The sequence below is a fragment of the Equus quagga genome, chromosome 20 (assembly GCF_021613505.1).
Source record: "Equus quagga isolate Etosha38 chromosome 20, UCLA_HA_Equagga_1.0, whole genome shotgun sequence".
Lineage (NCBI taxonomy): Eukaryota > Metazoa > Chordata > Mammalia > Perissodactyla > Equidae > Equus > Equus quagga.
Window position 1 is genome coordinate 23,914,829 of NC_060286.1, and position 24,035 is coordinate 23,938,863.

General features: G+C 36.2%; 1 protein-coding gene and 1 long non-coding RNA gene across 5 annotated transcripts in view; one reads left to right on the forward strand and one right to left on the reverse strand.

The window, feature by feature from the left end:
• Positions 1-24,035, forward strand: part of LOC124230907 (uncharacterized) — a 38,371-nt gene that overhangs the window by 11,582 nt on the left and 2,754 nt on the right. The gene's annotated exons all lie outside the window — the stretch shown is intronic.
• The window catches only part of CEP128 (centrosomal protein 128), a 376,345-nt gene continuing 354,041 nt past the window's right edge, over positions 1,732-24,035 (reverse strand). For 3 of the 4 annotated variants that reach the window (XM_046647430.1, XM_046647432.1, XM_046647429.1), the window contains 3 exons: positions 22,191-22,304; positions 10,655-10,763; positions 1,732-2,995 (listed from right to left, as the gene is read on the reverse strand). In XM_046647430.1, coding sequence (XP_046503386.1) covers positions 2,868-2,995; positions 10,655-10,763; positions 22,191-22,304 — 351 coding nt within the window. In that variant the 3' untranslated portion in view covers positions 1,732-2,867. Of the gene's footprint in view, positions 2,996-6,049; positions 6,129-10,654; positions 10,764-22,190; positions 22,305-24,035 lie in introns of all 4 variants that reach the window. The other variant, XM_046647431.1, reaches the window with a different exon arrangement.

Consider the following 24,035-nt stretch of genomic DNA (forward strand, 5'->3'; position numbering starts at 1 on the left):
ACTGTGACTCTAAATACACTTTACATACCACTGACTTGAGCCTCAAAATGGAAAATGCATTTAACATAGTTGAAATGAGAACAAAAAGAAAAATAGGCTTGTTTTCTTAGCTAAGTAGCTAGGCACTTTCTCTCCATGTAACCTTTAAATCCAAATGCTCTATGTGCACTATTTTGTTAAGCTATAGATTTTATCTCCTTATTAGTAAAAATGTGTAAACTATCACAATAAGAAAATAAGTTGGGTTCTGGGAAACTGGATGCATAAGATGTTATATAACCAACTAGTTTCCAACCTTCAAATCAGACACAAGTGAAGGAAATAATAATGACCTGAGCCAATGGGAAAAACATCAAGCCAGATTTCTCCCAGCTGTGTTTCTCGCCTCTGTGGCCTTCAGTAACTTCAATGGAAGTTTAGTGTGTTTAGGGAGAAAGATGGCCAGAAGAATCAAAATTATTAAACTAAAAAGGTCAATATTCAAATTAAGTCTTGGACCAGGCCCACCGCAAGAATAAGGTTTATCCCTTCCAATGTCCTAGTGCTATAAGCAATATGGCTGACCGGCCACAACTCAAATGGGGCTGATATCACATGCTATCCTGCCAAAAGGGTGAGTAAAGGAAAAACAGTTGCTGGCTTTAATATGAACAAATCAAACTATTAGTGTTCCTTAGCATTCCTCCTGATTTCCAACTCAAGCTTATGGTGACTGCAAGAGATAGGAAAAATCCTCAGAGGACACAAGTCCTTGGATTTAATTCCATATACACAGAGGGCCAAGGAATTTTGACAAAATTGTTGCTCACAAAAAGTTGACTTTGCCTTTGAAGTTCTTGTGCGTTCCATATTTAAAGTCCGACACCTTCATTCATCCAACAGTAGCATAGGGCTTTCAATAATATGATATAATGGTCTTGTTTTTTTTCAGATTTGAAAAAGGTCTTTCATAAGATTCTTCTCCATTCTGTTATAAAACCATCAGCTAATATGTTTTCAAGGGTTTGCCAAGTAAATAATCTGAGTTACCTTAAACTTTCATGTCTTACTGGCCTGATGTAATTTTCTAATGACCACAGATGTGCTAAAAATGGTTTAGATTAGTTCCTATTAAATAGAATGGACTGTATGAAGTTCCTACTAACACACTAAAGGAAAGGCTGTTAAACTAACCTTTATCTGTAGGATTTAAGTCATTTAGATCCAAAGAAATAAAATATTATGGTGTTGGTCAAAACATCAATGCAAATACTGACATAATTTCTCAATACCCCAAACATTACTATAGAGTGATATAGGTCATGTGGAACACCAGGATTGTGAGCCGCTCCTTCATACAGGGCTACTCTCACTAAAACCTCATAGAGCTCATTAGCACATTAACAGCTTGAAGTCCTGAGGTTAGACAAAACCAAACCAAACCTGTTTAATGTTGTCTAATCCACAATTTCTACTAGCCTGAACACGTCACTTCTTTTTCATGTAATTCCTAATGCCGAACACACTTTTGGACATGCACACCTGTTTTTTCCTCTCTCTTTTTTCCTGCCTAGCACACTGACTGGCCTATAGTAGGAACTCATAAAAGGTAATTGGAATGAACAAATGATAAAATACATGGCTGTACTCTCAGAGGTTATGTCGACTGCTATTATGTAATTTTTTGATATAAAACATCTCCTTCTTCTGTAGTAACAGTTGCATTCAAATTCAGAGAAATAGAGTGCCATTTCTTCTGCTGCACTTTCAAAATATGGTAAGTTAGGAAAACATATCTTGAGTGGTAATAGAAGCATCTTTATGAAATATGAGAAATCCAACAAGCAAATATACTTTAACAAAGACAAAATGTAATGCACATTATGAAGGTATTGTTTTATTGTCCTTGTCCCTGTGCAGGATATTTCCATCATGGCCAGTGGGATTCAGTTTCTGGATGTTTACTATAATCTAGCATTTAATAGAAATCTTTCTCCACTGGTAGATCAGCATGTAGAGGATAAGTTCTTACAGACACTGATGCTGAGAAAGGCTAAAATGCTCAAAGTAGATCGATAGTATCAACTTATACAAGAACTCTTGCAGAGTAAATCTCACGGACACAGGAGTTTGGTAGTATGATTTTGATCAGAGTGAAGCAAAGATGATGCAGGATATGACTGAAGTAACCACAGTGGGACATTTGGCCACAAAAAGACAAATAAATAAATTGTGCTATGAATTCTTTACCATGCTCTACAATTCAGATAGCATTTGTAAATCCTTTATTGCTGTAAAAAATGGATGATTGGAAATAATTTTAAGATACTACAGGTAGTAATAAACTGCTGAGATGATGGATGTAACAATCCTGAGCATTTATAAAATGGACTGTCTAATATTATATGTGCATATCTCCATGACATGTTACAACACATGATAATTTAGGGAGAAAGCATTTTAAAAAAAATCAGTGGTACATAAACACTCTCTGACTCTAAAGTGCTGGTAACTTCTGCCTCAGGGGGAACTCATTTTCCTCCTTTCTAGAAAGCCAGTAATTTTTGAAAGACCTCAATTATAAATCCAAATTTTGGTTGGAAAAATGTGACTGACCACCCCTGAAAAAGGAAAATGCAAAGTGAAAAATATCACTCTTTCTCTGCTGGTGTTAAGTTGTCAGTAAGTTAGCTGCATGTCATTCATGAGCTGATATTACTTTGATTGTTTTAACTTATATCATTTACAAAGATCAACTGTATTGTTATTTTAGTCCATATTTGGCAACGCTGAAGAGCAGAAGCTTCGGATATGGCTGATAGATAATCTGGGCCAAATTGCAGCAAGGATAGGCTATTATTTGTAAAACATTCACGTAAAGCAATTAATTACATTTTGCTTTTTTTGCTTTCGTATTCCTCCGTTTTGGATTGTGGACTTGTTCCATCCGTAAGTAAACTTGTGGCATCTTCCTTGATCGAAGGGGAATCTGGAGCAACAGTTCTTTTGGTAAATGCTGCCAAGGTAAGAGAAAAGAGAAAAATAAACCTAGATGAATATAATCCCTGGGTTGACAAAATTGTAAGTAATCACTGTGTTTGATCCAGTTTTCTGTAAACTTTACATGGACCATCATGTAGGAATAAACATAATCTGTGTCGTATATTTTCAGCAACACATCTATAATTTAATTTTTATTTTTTGGGGGGGATTTGAAGAGTATGTGAGAGTGGAAGAGGTGTGCTTGGTCATATATAATGGTAGAAAGCACACACAGAATTCTGGAAGGAGAAATCTTAAGGGTCTTCTCTTTACAGAATCCTTTGTTATGCAAAAGGAAACTGGGGCCAGATCCGGAACCTAGCTTTACTGTTCTACTACTTCTAACCTCTCTGCTGAGCTCCAGACATCTATATCCAGCTATCTATGTGAAATCTTTCCACCGGATTTCTAATGTCTGATACCCGCCCATCCCTTACTCTTCTCCATCTTAGAAAATGACATATTCATCCACCCAGTTTCTCAAACCTTGGTTCTTTCCTTCCTTTGTCCAACCTGCTCCACCCATCCAATTTAAGAGTAAGTTCTCATGATTCTACTTCCCAGATTCACCTAAGGCATCTGCTTCACACTATCTCCTCTACCATCACCCCAGTCCAAGCCACCATTGTCTTTTTTTGTTTTCCTCTTGCCCCCTTCTCCACACCACAACCAGAATTATCTTTCTAGAAGGTAAATCGGATGATGTTACTCTCCTGCATAACCCCCTCACCCCCATCCCACCAATGGCTCCCCAGTGAACTTGGAATAAAGTCCAAACATCTGACTGTGGCTGAAAAGGCTCCACCGGGACCTCATCTCCTATGCTCGCTCTCTCTCACTCATTCTCTCACTCATTCACTCTTACTCACCCTCTCACACATTCATTCTCACCCTCTCACTAATTTACTCTCATCCTCTCACTCACTCTCACTCTCTCACTCATTCACTCTCACTCTCTCACTCATTCACACTCACTCTCACTCATTCACTCTCCCTCTCTCACTTTTACTCGCTCTCTCTCATTCACTATCACTCACTTTCTCACTCACTGTCTTACTCATTCACTCACTCACTCTCACTCATTCACTCTTACTTACTTTCTCATTCATTCTCACCGTCTCACTCTCTCTCACTCATCCACTCTCACTCATTCATTCACTCTCACTCATTCTCTTCCTCATTAATACTCTCACTTATTCACTCTCACTCACTCTCTCACTCACTCTCATTCATTATCACTCACTCTTATTCATTCTCTCACTCACTCAGTCTCTTACTCATTTATTCTCACTCACTCACTCACTGTTCCATCTCTCTAAAAGACCATACCACTTTCTTCTCTGGGGCCTTTGCACTTACTGCTCTTTGTATCAGGACATCTCTTCCTACCCAATTTTAACTCAGCTGGTTCTTCTTGCATTCAGGTTTCAGCTCATTTGTAACCTCCTCAGAAAGGCATCTACAGTAGCAGTCCTGTTCCAGGTACCTTTTATCATTTCACCTTTATAGCACCAATCACCATTTTAAATTATTTGTTTACTTGCTTACCACTTGTTTTCCATGACATGACGTGACCTATTCTATCTTGCTCATTACTGTTTCCTCCAGAGCCAAACAGACAGTCTTGTGCATAGCCTCTTAGCAAATACTGCTTGAACAAGTGAACATACTTGGGGGATTTTAAGACAGAGTCAATTGGGATTTTCTAGCTGCTTTCTAGAAAGTGTCTAGAGAGTACCTTGTCAAATTGCAACAATCAGAACTCAATTATTTAAAATTATCTGGCACCTAATTGGTCAGTGAAAAGAGAGTCAAAAAAGAAATCACGGGGGCCAGCCCCGTGGCTGAGTGGTTAAGTTGGCGCGCTCCACTTCGGCGGCCCAGGGTTTTGCCAGTTCGGATCCTGGGCACCATGCATCGGGCCACGTTGAGGCGGCATCCCACATGCCACAACTAGAAGGACCCACAACTAAAAGTATACAACCATCTACTGGGGGGATTTGGGGAGAAAAAGCAAAAAAAAAAAGATTGGCAAGTTGTTAGCTCAGGTGCCAATCTTTAAAAAAAAAAAAAAAGAAATCACTATCACATAAAATGAACCTATACAATGGAGAGACAGAAAGGTTGTGGGTTCATGGAATAAATAAATCCTTTCACGGACAAGAAACTTTTTTTTTTTTTTACCTTATCAGTACCTCAATGTTTTTGTTTTTGTTTTGCAGGGAAGGATTCGCCCTGAGCTAATAATCTTTTGCCAGTCTTTCACTTTTTTTTCTCCTCAAAGCCCCAGTACATGGTTGTATAACCTAGTTATAATCCCTTCTAGTTCTTCTATGTGGGGCACCACCACATCAAGGCAAGAGACAGACGTGTGGTGGTGTTCTGCGACCAGGAAATGAACCCAGGCCACTGAAGCAGTGAGAGCGCTGAACTTTAACCACAGGGCTGGCTCCCCAATGTTTTTATTGCCATAAATCTTTGGCATTTTATTCTACAATTTTGAGGACAGACTACATATGAAGCATCTATTCACAGTTAGCCAGGTGAACCCTAAGTATAACACAGAAGTGAAAAGAGTGTGCTATTCTTGCCGTTGGTAAATTATTTTTCATCCGAGGGACTTACACTCCTTCTAAAGGCACCTCAAAACACAAATTGAGAATACTAACTTTTCTTTTAATAGCAATGTAAACTGAGGTGAGGAAGTGAAATAAAGTTCTTTTTAGTAACGTTCATTGATTTGCTTTTCTGAAAATATCAAGTTAAATTAACATGTAAAATTCATTCCAGCTCCCATAATAATCCTTAGATAACACTTTGCGCCCATGAAAAATCACAGTCCTTTCTTTTTGGGATTACGTATTCATTTATTTTAATAAACACTATTTACAACAGTTTTAGAATTACAGAAAATTTGCAATCTGCATTTATTTTTAAAATTTAGTTTAGAGATACCAACTCCACAAACATTAAGCATTTTAATCTCAAAGGACTCAAGATTTCGAGAAGTCATCAGATTACTACAGACCTCACTCAGTTCCAGTCTGGTCCCGGCCCCAGGAGTGAAGGCCCTGTCCTGGAGTTGTGTTCCTTTAGCCTAAAAGGAGCTATACATGGAGACTAGTGGTCAGTCAGTACTTATAAAAAGTAAAAATGACAGTTTCAAAAGCTGGCATTATGAGTTTCTCTTACTAAGCCCCCACTGTCTACAGGCTGAAGGTAATGGAATCCAAGACTTCTAAAAGAGTGTCCTGAACCACGGCCATAACTTCTAGCCAGCCAGGATAAATTTGGTAGTAATCATGGCTCTAAATAATGGATTTCTGTGTTTCTATTTCCAATGGTAATATAAACTTACAATTTATACATTTCTTCCCTTCTTCCTGGCAGAAGGAATTTACCTTTTCTTGAATTGACCTGAACTATACAAAGCTGACACAAATTACTACTTAAAACAAACTTTCATTAATGCTGGATCATTTCAGAGACCACAAATTATGCAGTATTTTCCCATTTCCTTTGTTTTTTCCATGGTCAGTGATTCTAACGCTTTAGTTCGGTCACAGTTTGACAGGGCACCTAAGCCAGCAGAATGAATGCCTTCGCATCTACAGCACAGACAAAAGGGCCTCATCCAGTACAAACCCCAACTTGAGTAAGGAGGAGCCAGTTCTGTGGGCTCATAAACTCAGGTCTGCCTCAGCACCTACGCTTATTTACTCCTTATGTCTACATACAGGTCTACGCTGTTTTCAACTCCAACCTCCAGCTTTCATGTTCCATTCAAAAGTTAACAAGAAAATCTAACCTTGCTAGTCAGACTTACAAGCTGGGGTTTTCTTAGGAGCATTTTATTTTTATAAGATTACTTTTTAGTCAGTGTACATACACGTATCAACTAGCATCAAAGGGCTCCAAAGAAAGACAGCAGTCTCTTGCCCCATCCCTCCCAATCCCACAGTCCTACTCCCCAGAGTCAGCCACAATCGACTCTTTCAGCTTTATTTTCTGTATTTACTTCAATTTTTGTAAAAAAAAAAAAAAAGCTTATATTGCTATTTTCTGATTTATCATTTTTAGACTTATCCACACCCATCCACTTACCCTCGCTCCATCCTCCCAAAATAGCTACATCTGAACTCCTAGTTATGTCAATAGTAAGTATTTATATTATTATGACTACGTAAATATGGCTTACACAACCTAATAGGTATACTACGACAATGTTTCTTTTCTTGCTCATTTTTTCCCCTGGAGTTATTAATTGACTAATGTTTTTATTTCTGTTTTTTATTTGCTGTTTCTCTATGACCATCCTTAATTGTTTCCAATAGCTCAATTAGATCTGCCATCTATTAGTAGTTTTTTTCTAAGTGTTCAACTGAATCAAATAATCTATGAGTTTGTTTATTTCTTAAAGATTTTCCTGATGAAATCTTTCCCCTCCTCCTTCAATGTGAGAGACCTCAGGAACATGCATGTCCACGTTAGAAGGGCCCACCCAGCAAGTAGCTAGAAAAGTGAATGAAACAAGACCCATGGTAGGGGTGGGGATATCATCATGAAACTCACTGGGGTGAAAGAGAAGATCCTAAAGGTTCTCAGGGCTGGGGTGGGGGGTAGTGGTGGTGGAGAAGGTCACTTCAAAGGAGTGAGTGTCAAAACAAAATGATGTAAGGTTTTTCAACAGCAGTACTGGATTTTGGAAGACAATGGTACAATGGCTTCAGAAGGAAAATCATTTTCGACTAGAATTTTATAGCCAGCCAAAATCTCAGTCAAGTGTGAGCGGAAGAAATCCTTTTTCAGAAATACAAAGACTGAAAACATTTACCTCCCTTTCTTTAATGTGTTTCCACAAAAGAAAGGACTGAAACAAGCAGAGAAAGGCATGGGATCTGAGAAATACGGGCATCAACACAGGAAGAGGATGAAGAAAAACATCAGGATGACAGCTGTGCAGCAGGTCCTTGTGTGGTGGGCCCTTGTAAGCTGCCCACTTCCGGCCTTTGTTCTGTTTTCCTTATTCTCTCATCCCAAGACTCTCACTAATCAGGTATTGTCCCTCTTGAAATGATTTTCTGAACATCCTATATTTTCTCTCCTATTGTTCCATTCTTTTTCTTCTCCTTTCTTTGTGATTTTCTCAACTTCTTCTACCTTTCTAGTTGATCATATTTTACATTTCTGAGGCTTCTTATCCTGTGTTCCTTTTTCATAGCATCTTGCTCTTATTTTTAATGGATGTAATAATATTTTCTCTTAGATCTCCGAGGGCATTAATGAATATTTTAAAGACACCTTCTGTTCCTTGTATTATCAATTTACCATAGGTTCTATTTTTCTCTTTGTTGGTCTTGACATCTCTCCTTTTTAATTTTGGAGGTATAAAGGGAGATTAAAGAAAAATTATAGGGCAATTTCTATAACTAAGCTGAAATTGTGCTACGAAAATGGGAAGTATTCAGAGTGATCCTAATCCAATTCTAAAATACCACATTATGAAAAATGCACAGAAAATTCAAGGTTCATCAAAAAAGCAAATAAGAACAAATATGATTTTTAGAAAAAAGTTTAATTCGATCACTTAAAATGATTAACAATAAGGTAGCTATGCTTAAATCTTTTAAAGTATCCTTGAAAATATGGAGGCGGGTGTGGGAGGAAAGTCCTAAAACAAAGTTGTCAAAAAGAAGAGTAGTAAAACATAAGGCTATGAATTAACAAATAATTTATCAATAAATTAAATAAACAGGTTTACTTTTTAAGCTAAAGTTTTGAGTCAGATCTTACAATCTAGACTATAATAAGTATTTTCTTATCCAAATTATGTTCTCAGTGATATTTTTTTACTATGCTTATTTCCTCTTGAGCCAGTGTATTTATAAAGAAACCTATGGCTGCCTGTGAGGAACATCTTAGAGAAATGACCACTGCTGATCATGAAATGCTACTGAGTGGAAAACTGAATACACTTTCTTTCACTGCCTATCATAATAATAAATAAAATTCCAAACATCTTGATGTTTTCCCCTTAAAGTCTTCTAACCACTTTCTTCGAGGTGTCTTTCTAGGGAGCCTTACCAAAGTCACGATGGCAAAATAAAATACCAGTAGAACAATGACCTCTGTGCTCATATCATGGTGCTGTTTATCTCCAGGCTCTTGAATATCTTACTGGGTGGGATACTATGATGTTTAATGGTGCTCTATCCTTACCCTCCCCCTCCATGTTTACATACATCAAACAGACCTGAGGAAATTTTCCCATTACTTAATATGAAAGATAAGAAAATTTAGCCTATGTATATATCAGATTCTAAGGTACCAAAACCAACTTGAGATACGATCCATATTGAAGGGCAGCTGCCAGATTAGAATAGCAGAGGGTTTATGCAGATATAAAATCACTTGGTAAAATGCTTAGGACAGGAAAGAGAAAATGCTTAGCTTTTGGAATAAAATAATCACGGTATAATGAAAACCAAACTATTTATCAGAAACTGATACATATTTATTTAATGAATCCATGAATATAAATCAGCAAAAAAGAGAGTTATCACTTTTGGATTTGACCTACTTCCTTGTGGCTTATTTTGGTGTTTTATTTTATAGCAACCTAGCTTTTTTAAATGACAGAGTTGTCAAATTTAATGGACAAACTCTATGCCTGTGGTAAACTGAAGAGCTAAATGATTATCTAAATAAGACTCCATTAAATAATATTTGAGTCCCAATGGTTTGGATGAAAGTGGACTTAAAAAAAACAACTCATATCATCATTCATCTAATATTAAATAGGCTTTTAGTATTTGCCAAGTACTATGAGGATGCTAAGGACACAGTGGTGAACAAAACAGACATCATTCCTATCATCATGGAATTCACTCTTTGGTGAAGAAAAGAATCAGTAAACAAAAAATCACTCAAATAACAAATAACTCCAGAATTATTCTGAGAAATGTTTTAAAGTGAAGTTGTAAGGCATTGTGGGCACTCATAACAGAAACCATACTTAAAACTGTAAACTCTGGAGGCTTCTTTAAGGACATTACAGGCAAACTGAAACTGAAGAATAAGTATAGCAGAGAAGGAGAGGGAGTAGATGGTGGGAGATGGTAGCCTGGGTCAACAGACTCACACTTGATGTTGATGACATCTCATCAATACTTACAGTATACTCACAGAATGAAATCTAGCCGGTAATAGTATTAGTATCCTTATCTTTGCACAAGATTAGGTATTGCTGAATAGTTCTATGTAATGAGTTTCCACTTTTTGATGATTTGAATTTTATTATAATACCATCTAACTTCCATTACCCCCTCATCCACAGTTACTAATGGTCACCACACACAAAATTTGCTTCATTAAGATTATTACCTTGGGTGACTGATTTTAAGTTTTTCTGAGAAGTATAAGGTCAAAAAGAAGGGATTCCATATTTTTTTTAGTAAATTGGTGACACAATAAATGTACTTTTGGGGCATTATTTGTACGACTCATAATGAAAATTTTTTCAAACTCACAACATGAATATAACTTTCATGTCCTGGCCTTACAGTTTAATCTTTCTATGAGTTGCATTTTCTTAAATCCAATTTAAAAACTGGTTCAGGACTTCATTACTTACAGTTCAAGTGTGAAAATCGTGGACTGGACAGGAAGTGACTGCGATCCTGCCAAGAGGATGAGTGACCTAACCCATGAGCATGGGAACTTTCCGCAAAGGTTCTGTCATCCTAAAATGGAAAGCACAGAATTTCAGTTCCATGATTATGAAATGTAAGGATTGGGATTTATTAGAATGTACTGAAAATTAAAGTGAACCTCAATATACAGGCTATGTTATACCACAATTTAATATAAGACTTGAACAAAATAAAATATGTACTCTTAAAGAAAATATGAAAAAAAAAAAAGAGAGAAGGACATCACCCATAGCTACAACGGCATGACATATTTCTTTCCAGTCTTTTTTTCCTGTGGATAGAATCTGTAAACGTTATTATAAAACTTTGTGTTCTTCATCTGCTTACATTAATACTATAAATATTTTTGAAGTCATTATATTATCCTACCCTTTAGCTTATGTGCTACTCATATACTATCTGGTGGATATCCTATGCTTTACTCAGTTATTAATTTAGTGGGCATTTAGGGCATTTCCAATGTTTTACTCCTATAAATAACACTGTGAGAACTATCCTTAAATATATGACCTATTCCATATTTAGCACTATTCCTTATGACAAATTCTTAGTTGGAAATACTGGGTCAATAAAAATAATTTGACGTTTTAAAATACATTTAGCTAGACTGCTTTCCATAATGATTACACTAATCCTCTTACTCATTCAATAAATATTTAATACATAAACAAAAATGAATACAGAAATGTTCCCTCTCCTCATACAATGTATGAATGTGTCCTTTTCCCCAAATCTTAGCTGGAAATGGGAATTATAACTTCAAATAATTTTACTAACTAAATAGACTAAAAAATATACGCTTTAATAATTTTTCTTTGATAAACAGTAAAATTGCAATTTTTCTCTTGAATGTTTTCTAGTTATTTATTATACTTCGTTTTTTCTTTCTTTCACTCATTCATTCAACAGTTATTTATTGGGCACCTACTATGTGCTGGTCAAAGAGCAAACAAAACATTGGGGTATATAGTCATGAAAGCTTCAGGCTTGCAGGAGAGAAAGGCATTAAACAAACTACACAAAACACAATCTAATTTAAAACTATGATAAGAGCTATAAGAAGAATAGGCAATAAATAGGAAGACCTACATTTAGATTTGAGGTCCAGGGAAGGCCCCTCTGGGAGGTGATGTTTAAGGCAATATTTGAATGCTGAGTATGAATCAATGAGTCAGCCAGGCGAAAACTTAAGGGTGGAGGATGGGAAGGTGGGAGAGAAGGGGCAGCAGGAGAGGGTGGTCAGGGAATGATGTTCCAGACTGGAGTGGAGGTGCTGAGGTGAGAAAGAGTTGGTGTGTTTGAAGAACTGAAGGAAGACCCCATGGCTTAGGCACACCCAGTACGGGGGGAGTGGTTACAGTGAAATCCAGAAGTGGGATTTAGATTTGAGATTTTGTTTTTCTTAAGTACAATCAGAAAGCAGTCAAGGCTTTTAAGGAGAGGAATGACATGCTTTGATTTATATTTTTCAAAGATTGCTCTGGCCTCTGTGAGGAAAATAGATTCCAGCGGCTCAAATGCTGAAGTGAGAAAATCAATTAAAAGACTGTAATTGAGGATAACTGGGGGGGGTCAAGGGAGAGGAAGGGATCAAGAATGGTGCCAAAGATTCTAGACAAACAACTTCAGGTTAGGTGGCCCCCACATACAGTAAAGCCTTATGTAACACGACTGTCTGATGAATTAGTTGTCCTTCTCTGTACTAAGTACCAAGTTTATATTTTATTTCTTTGTCACATAAGTATGTATGTAAATGCAAAAGAAAGGCCAAAAAGAACACATTTATATATTTTTGTAAAAGGCCCACTATTCTGAGCTAAAAGCATGGACATAACCCTCAGACGGTTCATGATCATTAGTCCTCATGTACCAAAAGATGAAGTCCCTGAGGTTTTTAACCAAATGATTTATAGTTTTCACTAATTACAGGGATTTCATAAGAAACTAGAAGTCATTCACTATAGGATCTCTGGAAAGGAAAGGACATTGTGTCCCAAGTGTATTCCAACAGCTATTTTAGAATGAGCTGATACAGGGCAACCAGAGGCAGGGGAATGGACTTGGCTATTATAGTTCAGATGTGCAATACTAAAGGCCTGGGGAGAGTTGGAAGATGCACAAATGGAGAATTATGTTCACAACCAATGTTAGAACATTTGATCATGGTTTCTATATGCAGCATGAAAGAGAAAAGCATAATAAATGGTTTCCGACTAAAAGATGCTTTGATGCTTATGGGCCAATAAGCGGAAGAAAAAAATAATTTTTTGCCCATGACACCTAGACTGAGAAAGACAATGAGAAGACCTATGTAGGTAGGTCTGGGAGTCTTGCTGCATGAAACAGATGGTGCAATGACAGCCTCAATGTGTGCCGACCAAAGGAAGGATGAAGTACACAAAGATATACAAATCCTCTTCTTTCCAAAAGCATGTTTTTAAATTTGTAAAACAAAATCAACTGGCATCAAAGCATAGATTATATCTTTTCTATTTACAGAAAGAGAACAATTTATATTTTTAATTATAAAACCAACTTGTCGGCATGTAATAGTTAAAATGTGGTATAATTTGGAAAATACAGAAAATATTAAGAAGAAAAAAATTAATCCAACAAAATAAAAAAAAAACCTATTAGCCTAATTTAAGGATCTACGTTTTCTAGTTCTTATTGATAAATATCTGTTTATACTGAGATCACCCTTTGTTGATAATTTCATTTCCTACTTTTTTCATGTAACATTATATATATGATAATTTTCTCTATCATCATCATTATCATCATTATAGTTATACCATAGTTTATTTTTCTGATCTCCTATTGTTGGAAATTTAAGGTTGATTTCAGTTTTTTTCTATTATAAATAATTTGATAAACATCTTGGTGCATAAAGCTTTGTCCCTATTTTTAATTTATCAACTTAACGTAGATTCTGAGAAGTAGAATTACTGGGTGACACATTTTAAGGCTCTTTATTTATAACCATTTCATCTAAGTTGTCAAATTTATTGGCAGAGTTGTTCATATTTCCTAATTACCATTTAATGTCTATAGGAGTTCTAGTCATATCCTTCTTTCAGTCTGAATATTGGCAATTTTTATCTTCTCTCTTATTTTCCTAATCAATCTGGGTAGAGGTTTTTAAATTTTATTGATCTTTTCAGAAAACCCAGTTTTGGTTTCCTTTTTTTCCCTATTTTTCTGCTTTCTATTTCACTGATCGCTGCTCTTCATCCTTCCTTTTACTTAATTTAGGTTTAATTTGCTCTTTGTTTTCCAGGTACAAACTTGGATTATCGATCTGAGATTTTTCTTTTTTTGTCACATACACATGTAATGTCATAAATTTCCTTCCAAGCATTGCCTTAGCTGCCTCCCACAAATTTTGATAAATTGTGGTTTTATTCTCATATAGTTAAAATACTTTCGAATTATCCTTTATATTTCTACCTTGACTCACCCATAGGTACTGAGAAGTATGCTGTTTAATTTCTAAATATTTGGGAATTTTCTAGATATCTTTCTGTTATTGATTTCTAGTTTCATTCTACTATGGTTGCATAATTTCAATCATCTTAAATTTATTGAGATTTGTTTTATTACCCAGAATGTAGTCTATTTTGGAGAATGTTCAATGTGCACTTGAAAATATGTGCAATCAGGTGTTGTGGGGTGGAGTGGTTGTGGTCTCTAAGTGTCAGTTAGGTCTAGCTGGCTGACAGAGTTGTTCAAGGCTTCTATATCTTACTGATTTTCTGCCTACTGTTTTATCAATTACTGACAGAGGAATGTTGAAATCTCCAACTATAATTATGGATTTGTCTGTTTTTTTTCTTACAGTTGTATTAGTTTTTGCTTCATATATTTTGACACTCTATTAATAGGTACATAAAATTTAGGATTCTTATCCCTTCCTTTTAAAATTGATGACTTGTTCAATCAGTCACATTTCTTCTTTTCATATAGAGAAAATGAGGAGGTTTAATTCTAATATATCTTTAAGTTCCAACATTTTGTGTCTTCAAAAGATTGTCAGGACCTCCAACATTATTACCTTGAAGTTTAATAAAATGAACCCTAAAAGAACACTCTAAAAGAAAAATATTTCACAATCCCTTTGAACAATCAACATACCAGAACACGAAAAAAGTACCTTTAGGTCCTCCATTATATAGTGATATAAATATAAAATTTATAAGTAAATTTATAAATATAATTTTATAAATATATAAATTAAAATTTGTGGAATTTCTATATAAGCAAATTTTACAAGGTGACCATAAGATGAATGTTTCTTTCTAATTCCTATTTTTTAACCGAATGCTTAAATATTAAAAGGAAAGTATTGGTTAAGAAGGAAGATTCTTTGCAATTTTAGTAATCCTAGCTTTTGCTTTTTACCAATTCTTATATCCTTAGCACAAGGACCTATTTTTATTGCTGTCTTCAGTCTCAACAAGCCAGTTAGCCAGAATTCCTTGCAAAAATTCCACTGGGTGAAGGGACTTGCATTTTCTAATATTTTCCCTGGGTTTCTTCCACTTCTTTTTCATAACCCACATTGTAACTGGTTTCTTAAAAGCTGTTCCAACCTGACTAAATCTCTTTGCTAAACTGATCTCTAATGATTAATATTTAATGACGCCCACCAAGTATTTTTCTCTCAGGAATATTCTAAGTTCAAAGTTTATAAGACAAATGATACATTTAATTTTTTTTTAAATTTTAATTTATCCAACCCTTCCCCTGGAGAGAAGGAAAAAATACTTATGCGTTTCTGAATCTGTAGCAGAAATGTTTTCCTGAATTTGTCTCTTGCTTAACAATGCACCATCCCTCCATCTCTTCCCTACTCTTAATTCCCAATTCTCCATCAGTGCTGGAAAAAGCTTAACCTCTTCCTCAGTGAACTTAATTCCTATTTGAAAGTTCAATCTGAACAGTTTACTTAATGTCTGCCCTCCATATCTCAATCTGCATGGCTGCTGTAGCTTTTAGCCTCCATGAGGGTGAGGCTTTGATTGTCTCTATCTTTCCAACTACCCATCCCAATATTCTACAATCTAGCACAGTGCCATTTGCATTAGGAACTCAATAGAGGTAATATGTAATCATTTCTTGACCAAAAGGCAGAAATGAAAGTTTGCTGTGGTGGAACTTGGGAAATAGGACACTGTCACTCTTGAATTTCTCAGTTTCTTCATATAAAAAAATGAAGACACTGGATCAGATCATCTCTAAGTTCTCTTGGCACTAATATTTTGCGATTCTAATCTATCTGATTGGAACCACTAAACAACCAGTATTTCTAACTATGCAAACTATCTTTACCACGGGAGGTCCAAATTTACACGACACTATAAACCCAAAGCCAAACTCATCTACAGATGAACAAACTCAGAAAAATACTGTGCTAGTCAGGCCATTTGATAAATTTATTTTTATCCAACTGATATTTTATTGTATAAAATTTAATATTCCTAGAAACTCACCAATGAAAAGGATTGTACTCATTTTTTTTTAACCTATTTCAGACTTGGCTCTACATGACTTTAATCCATTTTCAGAAACCAAATATATTCACAGTAAATAAAAATTTGCCATACAAAAGGACACTCAAAAGGATGTGCCACGACTTAAGAAACAAAGCAGAGATGCAAAGATATTTTAAGGGTGGTGCCTCATTGGAATCTATGCTTATTCTCTGAAAGTGACTATTTTAAAGGTAACAATAATTGTTTGGATGAATATGCTATGACATGTTTATTAAAAACTATTAGGACATTCAATTGGCATTCCTTATGTACCTAGTACTTAGTATCTAGAATTTTGAATTTGAGATTATGAAAAATGTTATCTTTATAGGTGAATTTCTTCACAATCTTTCCTAATGCTCTTGTTGTGTAAATTATTGGGAAGGGTGAAAGCACGTGGCTTGTTAAGGGAACTGGGTTTGGTAGGGTGGGGCTTAAGCAGGTTAAAAAACTAATGTGCTTATCTAAGTACCCATGTTGATTTGTAAACAAGCACTTTTGATCCACTGCTATTTTCAGATTTTATATAACAAGAAAAATGCCAACTCATTTGGCAACCTTTTGTTTAACTTCTAAAGAGAAAGATGAAATCAACTAGTTAAATATTATGGCTGGCAAGTTAGTCTTGATCACTTCAAAAGAATAAAAATCTCTTCAGATTTCAGCATGATTTGATTGCCTACAAGCTTTCAGATGTATCATCTAGGCATTACTGGAAAAATAGCAATTAAATTTTTGTTAGAATTCCAGAAAGGTTGAAAACTAGGAAAAAAAAGTTTAATCACCAATTTAACATATATTGTACATTCACGGTGTATTCTGGAGTCAAAGATGAGGCAGACAATGTTTGCCCTCAAAAGTCACACAATCCAGTAGAACAGTAAGTCCCAAATTTCAGTATTCACCTATAGTTATACCATTTTCTTTTACATTAACTTAAAGATTAGTCTTGCACCCTAAATCTCTATATAGAAGAGGTTTAAAGGATGGCAAACTGGTTGGGGTTGGGAAAAGTATGGAGCTATATTTGCATAGCAGTTTACATATGATTTCTTATCAAAGCATGGAGAGAGATGGTTATAAATGCGATAACTGGGGTATTATGTGGTTAAAGCTCCCTCAAATTCCCCCATGGTTGCCACTACTGTTCCCAAGCAATACTTGTAAAAATACCTGAATAATACATTAGTGATAGTTTTTAATAGTCATTAAATAAAAATCACCTACAATCTTGAATTACACCAGGAGTTACGCATAGCATGTTTTAGAAGCTACTATCGTAGAAAATTTAAGAGATGTACAGAAATAGCTGACCTAAGAGAGAAAGTGCTGGCAGCCATTAATTGCTATGAGCAAAGTAGAAACAAACCATGGCAAGATTCAAGGAGGGAGAAACAGCTTCTAGGAGCAAAGCACGTACTTATATCATACACATGCTTACATTGAACAAATATGACAAAGGGCTTTGGCAAACTCTGCCTTTGTAAGCTGTGCTGAAAGCCGTTATCAACACTTCCTCAGCTACCTCATCTTATCCTGTAAAACATCTGCTTCTTTAAAAAGAATTTGCATGCTAACTCTTCAACTAGAAGTTGAAAATCATGATTTTCCTCTCAGGAGCAGGAAGGATGGGAACAAAACATGCCTTCTGTGATTTTATTAAAAAATCTACTGCTAATTAAGACCATATATTTAGTATGGGCAGAGAGCAAAAGGGGCAGGTAGCAAATGGGGATTTCTTGGACAAAACCATGCTCCTCTGTGAATTCAGATCAGCAATGCTGTGTTATTGGCTAACTTTTGAACATTCTGTTCTATTTGAAACAGCTGGGACAGCAAGGAAGCCTGTATGTCCTACAGAAACCCAATTAGGCCTGAAGAAAGAGAGAGCGTGAAATGCTTCTGTTGTCTACACAGCGATGGAGGAAATGTCGTGTCAGATTCAGCTTTGAATTGAATTCTAAATATAAACTTTTGGATCAGGCTTTGTCCAGTTAACTTGGTCAGCTTAGTACAATGTTATATTATGCTCTCAGCAATTGGGACGTTGGTCCTGCTGAAAAATCTCGATAGGTTTCTAGAAATCTGATCATTTTTGTCCTGGTGATGGCCACGGGAGTAAACAGCAGGTGATGACTTTAGCTTGGATTGAAAGAGAACCTGACTTGTACACTTCCTGCTAATGCTGCCCTCCAGCAGCAGTGTGGTCATGCTGGATGTCTCACTGCCTTCCTACATCAGCAACAACACGAGAGAAGCCAGTTGCCAACATGGCTCTGCTATTCCAACAGTTATTTGTCTGTCAACAGTAATACAGTCAGGGCTCCACAACTGTAATGCTAATAGTGATCCTCTTCCAAGCAGATGCAGATAAAACACTTCCCTGTACCTTGTCATCACAGACATCTCTTCAAAAGACTTTGGAGCCTCAGAAATCCCAGTGCAGTTTATGGAGGGCTCTGGTACAGCCTTTAACCCTTTCTACTTTGCCCTACAGTTGTTTGTGCGAAGGCTTTGAATTCTTAAGGCTGGTAATGATTTTTCTTACTATGCCATTCTCTCTAGCCCCTAGAAGAGTGCTTGTATACAGCGGAAACTCAATAAAGGTTTGTTGAATGTTATATTTAAAAACAACAACAAACATGAATGTCCCATAATCAGAATGGAAGTTCCAAAAAGGCAGGGCTCTTCTATTTTGTTCACTGATGTGAGTCCCACGTGTCTAGTAAGTTCCTGGTGCACAGCTGATAACCAATGAATATTTGCTGAATGAATAGATAACTATTATGACTTTCCAAAGAGCTTGGGCAGTATTTATTTGATTGGTAAATAAAGAAGAGGCAATATTTTCCATATGTGCAAAGGAAGAAAGACTAGATTGGTAATTTCTCCTTTCTCTACACCAGGCATTGGCAAACATCTAAAGAGGGCCAAACAATAAGTATATGAAGCTTTCTGAGCCACACAATTTATGTTGCTGCTACTCAACTCTGCTGCTGAGTGTGAAAGCAGCCATAGACAACATGTGAGTAAATGAGTGTAGCTGTATTCTAATAAAACTTTATTTACAAAAGCAGTTGGCCGGCAACATTTGGCCCATGGGTGGTAGTTTGCCAGCTCCTGCTCTGAAACAACTGTGCAAGAATTATCTATTAGTATTAAGACAAATAGATAATTATTCCCTCCTTGAAGACCATGACTTTTGTATCTTTATACCTCCCACATCCCTCCCTCTAAAAGGTAGTACAGTGCTTTGCAATATGGTAGCTGTTTGTTGAATTAAGCTGAATCTTATAGTAATTGATTTTCTGGAACCACAGTTTTCAGGAGACCCAATGAATTCAAGTCCCTGCAGTGTGTCTTTTCTTTGAACTCTATCCTAGCAAAATCTGTGGGAAGTTAATAGCACTGAAATAATGTCTTATTTCATTTCAATATGGGACACCTTCCCTCTTGATAGAAAGAGTCCCAATGCCTCTTATTGGAAACATTTTCTTCAGGGTGTCAATGATTAACCAGAGGTGGCTCTTCTGATTATCCATGAAGCCAAGAAATGATTAACAACTTTCTCACTGCCCATCTGAGCTCACACTTTTGAAACTGCTTCGCCTCTCAGTCTTTTTAAATAAATTGTTTTCATAAAAAGCATATAAGCAAATGATCATTGGTATCTACAACAGGCAAAAATGTGCTCCCACATTTTCCTCTCCAATGACTACAAAAAATGTGATATTCTCATGAGTTTTGCGTTAGATTACTGCATTATTTCAGGCCAGACATCTGTTACACGTGGTGATAGTTTAGAAATTCATCACTGAAATGGATCAACGTTTTAAAATGTTTAAGTAGTATTAATGTGGAACAATCTTATCATAAAATGTGCTTTGTGACTCTTTCCTATACTTGCGCTCCTATCTGCAAAATCTTCAAACTTATTTCGCATTTTGCTAAGTGTTGGCCTCACTTACAAGCCAGGCCTTATTTCCTCTTCAGTTGCAAATGTAATTTGAAGGAGAACTCCAATGAGATTACTTGCTGCACATGTTACACATTCACAGCTTTGCCATATGCTGTCACATAAATTGCACTGATTTATAGCAATTTGGGTGCCAGTAGATAGCAATGATTCACCTGATACTAAATCTCACTGTATTGGGAAATAATGTTTTAAATGTTTCGTTTGTATCTAGATCTCTGTTGAACTAAGAGGCATGTATTGCGTTTATGTCTTTTTAGAGACAACTGACTTTTACATATTAAAAATACAGTCCTATGTTTGGTGACTTCCAGAAAAATTAAGGCATATGAGGTCCAAATGTACACTGTAATAGCCTAGTGGTCAAGGACATAGATTACTGAAGCCAGGCAGATTTAGGTTTTAATCCTGATTCAACCACTTACTTGCTCTATAACCTTGCTTTCTTCAACGGTAAAAGAGGAAAAATAATGGCGCCAACCTGACAGGGTTGCTGTGAGGATTAAATGAGATAATGCATATAAAGCATGCATCTACAAAAAATGCAATCTCATGTGGTTTGTCCTAATATATGCTCAATAATGAACAGTTATTATTTTCAGCTACTGTTGCCTAAGCCTCAAACTTCTGTTTAAGGCTGGTGGCACTCCTTTAAGTGGTAGAGAAATGCTTGAGGATATGGGACCTGATGGGAATGTTCAAAGACAATTTAGTGAACTTCAAATTTTCCATACGAGACAACAAGGTCACTACTGGAGGCAATAAAGTCCATCTATAAAAAGCAAAGGTGCAAGAGCACCAAGTCCCAGGACACTCTCTTCACAGTGGGGTAGCAATAATGTGGCATAATTGTGTTAGGTTTTTGTTTGGGATGGGGAAAGAGAGTGCTGATTTTAAACATGGTAGGGAGGAAAATGAACGCTTTTTATATCCACTGAGCATTCTATCCAATTACATTCAGAGGAGGGAACAAGCTTCTTAGAAATTATATTTGGCTGTAACAAGTGAGTATATACACGGCAATGAATATTCATACATACTGAAGTTTGTAAGAATATAAAAATGTCAGAAGAGCCTTTAGCTTGTTTTCCCATAAATTGACATGGAGTGTACATTTGAATATAGAAGGATTCTCTCTAGGTCAGTGTTCTCAATGGGGAGCAATTTTACCCTCTAGGGGACATTTGGCAGTGTCTGGAGACATTTTTTGATGCCACAAGTCAGGATGGGGGATGTTACTGGCATCCGGTGAGCAGACTCTAGGGATGCTGCTAAACATCCTACAATGCACAGGACAGTCTCTACAGCAAAGAATTATCTTTGTTAATAATGCCAAGGTTGAGAAACTCTGCTCTAGGATAATAACTGTGCAAGGTCAAATGGGTTTAAAACCACCTACACCCCAGGTGGATCTTGGGGAGAGTCTGGAGAATGGTAAGCTTTTTGTTGATATGAGCAAATTTTCCCAGTCTCCTGTGTTGGTTCCATACTAATGAACCATAAGTTGAAGGAGTAGTTCACATCCTCAGGAAAAGAATGAGTGTAAATGCCAAGACAATAGTTTACAAAATACTACATGTTACTTGACCTATTGGGGACTTCAGCATAGAGGAGGGCAACCATCCACACTAAGCCTTTGACCAATCAAGAGACTAAGGGTTTCCTGGCTCAGGATTCTTAAGCAACATCAATACCCATAGACAAACAACATATTCATGGCATAAACTTAAAGATTAGTTCCCAAGTAAAAAGTTGTAGGCACAATCTTTGGCTTTTTATTTTCTACTGCCACAAAATTGGAAATCCATTTCATATATCAAGGAATATCTTTTTTTCTTTTTTTACAAGTACCCTTACGCAAACCCTACAGGGGCTGCTTAGAAGGTTGTAGCCATAAACATGGATAATGAATGCTCAAGGACTGAAAATGTATACAAAGGACATTACTTTGAAGCTTTTGATTCTGTACTTGGTGTCATCTCGGCGCTGCTGAAGAGATTCCCTGTGACCTCTGTATTTAGAATATCTCCCATCAATTCTCTCAGATAAACTGCAGGAATCCTGGAAAAACAACAAAGTTTCTAAATTAGTAGATGAAAGAAAAATTAGTACTCAAAATTAGAGTAAGAAAGTATTGATATGTAGATAATAATTAAGGGCATTCAGAGAGATATATAGGGGAATCATAGGTCCCCAAGGATAAAGAAGAAAATGTTTGCTTTGGATGCTACCATAAAAACAGGGTCCCAGATTGGTTATTTGCATTCTTTTTACAATTAGTCCCTATGCCAATCTGAAATGATTGACATCCTTTAGTTGAAGGGAAAAAAGTTCAAATAACAGTGAGTTGTCCAAAGATGGTCATTAATGGCACCACACCACTTTTGGATGTTGTGTACTGTCCCTTGCAGTAATACTTGGTATCAAAATATTCTCTTTAAAAAAAGAAAATGTTACCTTTAAAATTAGCGCCTCTTTTTCTTCACTAATTCTTAAAAAACATTCTACCTTTTAACTATTACATCACATAGATTTTTAAACTTAAGGATATCTCATCTGCCCTCAAAAGCATAAAAAGATTCAGGTAATAAAGAAATTAAGAAAGCAAAAACTTCCAGGGCCTGTCTCCCTCCCCCCACTCCCCCCCTCCCCTTCTATCCCTTTTCTTCCCCTTTCCTTCCTTTCTTTCCATTGTTCCTTCATTTTGAGGGGAGAGGATGGAACACAGTACACAGTCACTATAGCCAGTGATTTAGACATTTGTATTATGAATTAGGGAGAAATAAGAATAAAATGAGGGCAACTGATTTTCATATGTAAGAAAAATCATCTGTGGGATTTAGTTCCCCAAATAGTCCCAAGGAAGTTATTGAATGTTCAAGCTGGAAGGGATATTAGAATTCCAAAATTCTCATTTTTATTAAAAAAAAACTACAGCTCAGGGAAGTTCAGAATGATTTGCCCAAGGCTAGGCAATTCGTGGCGGACTGAGCTTGGAACCCAGCGCTATTTCCTTTCCACCAGACCAAATGTGTAATGTTTAAATGTGGGATTGTAGAGCTAAACTACTTCTTTAAAAATGAGGTTAAAAAAAAATGAGAGAGAGACTATGACACATTTAAAGAAGACTAAAGTCAAGACTAAATAAGATGAGGTTTGTATTCACACTTAATGTCACAGACTATAGTATTATCAAGAAATATACAGGTGAAATATATTTTCACGTATATGCTAATGATGCCAGTGTCAGGAGGGACTATAGAGATAATATCATTCAAGTCCCTCATTTTATGGATGAGGAAAGATCCTGAGATCTTCAGTGTTTTCATCTGTGCATGAGCTCAAACTAGAACTTAGTTCTCTGGACTCCTGTTCACAGCATATTGATCTGTAGAATGTTAGGGGTTTGAAAAATATAATCTACATCTAATAATCTATAGGCTTTATGTATGTGTATTTAAGGCGATTTCTAGTTGTTTTCATTAAATTGATTAAATGGGCTCTTTTTACTTGTATAGATGGCCCTAGAGTACATAAAGAATGGGTTTCAAGCTAGAGGCAGTAGGGAAAACAGACAGGCTTTGTTGTTAATACATAGAATTAGAGCCCAGTTCCAACCAATTTGTACACTCCAAGCATCAGTTTGCTCAGCTGTTAAGATGGTGGAAAATAATACCCATCTATAGGGTGTCTCTGAGGATTTGAAAAAATGTAATGTAAAGTACTTAGCTACCACCTGCTACATAGTTGTGCATAATACCTGCTAATGAACTCCTTTCCATTTCAAAGGTA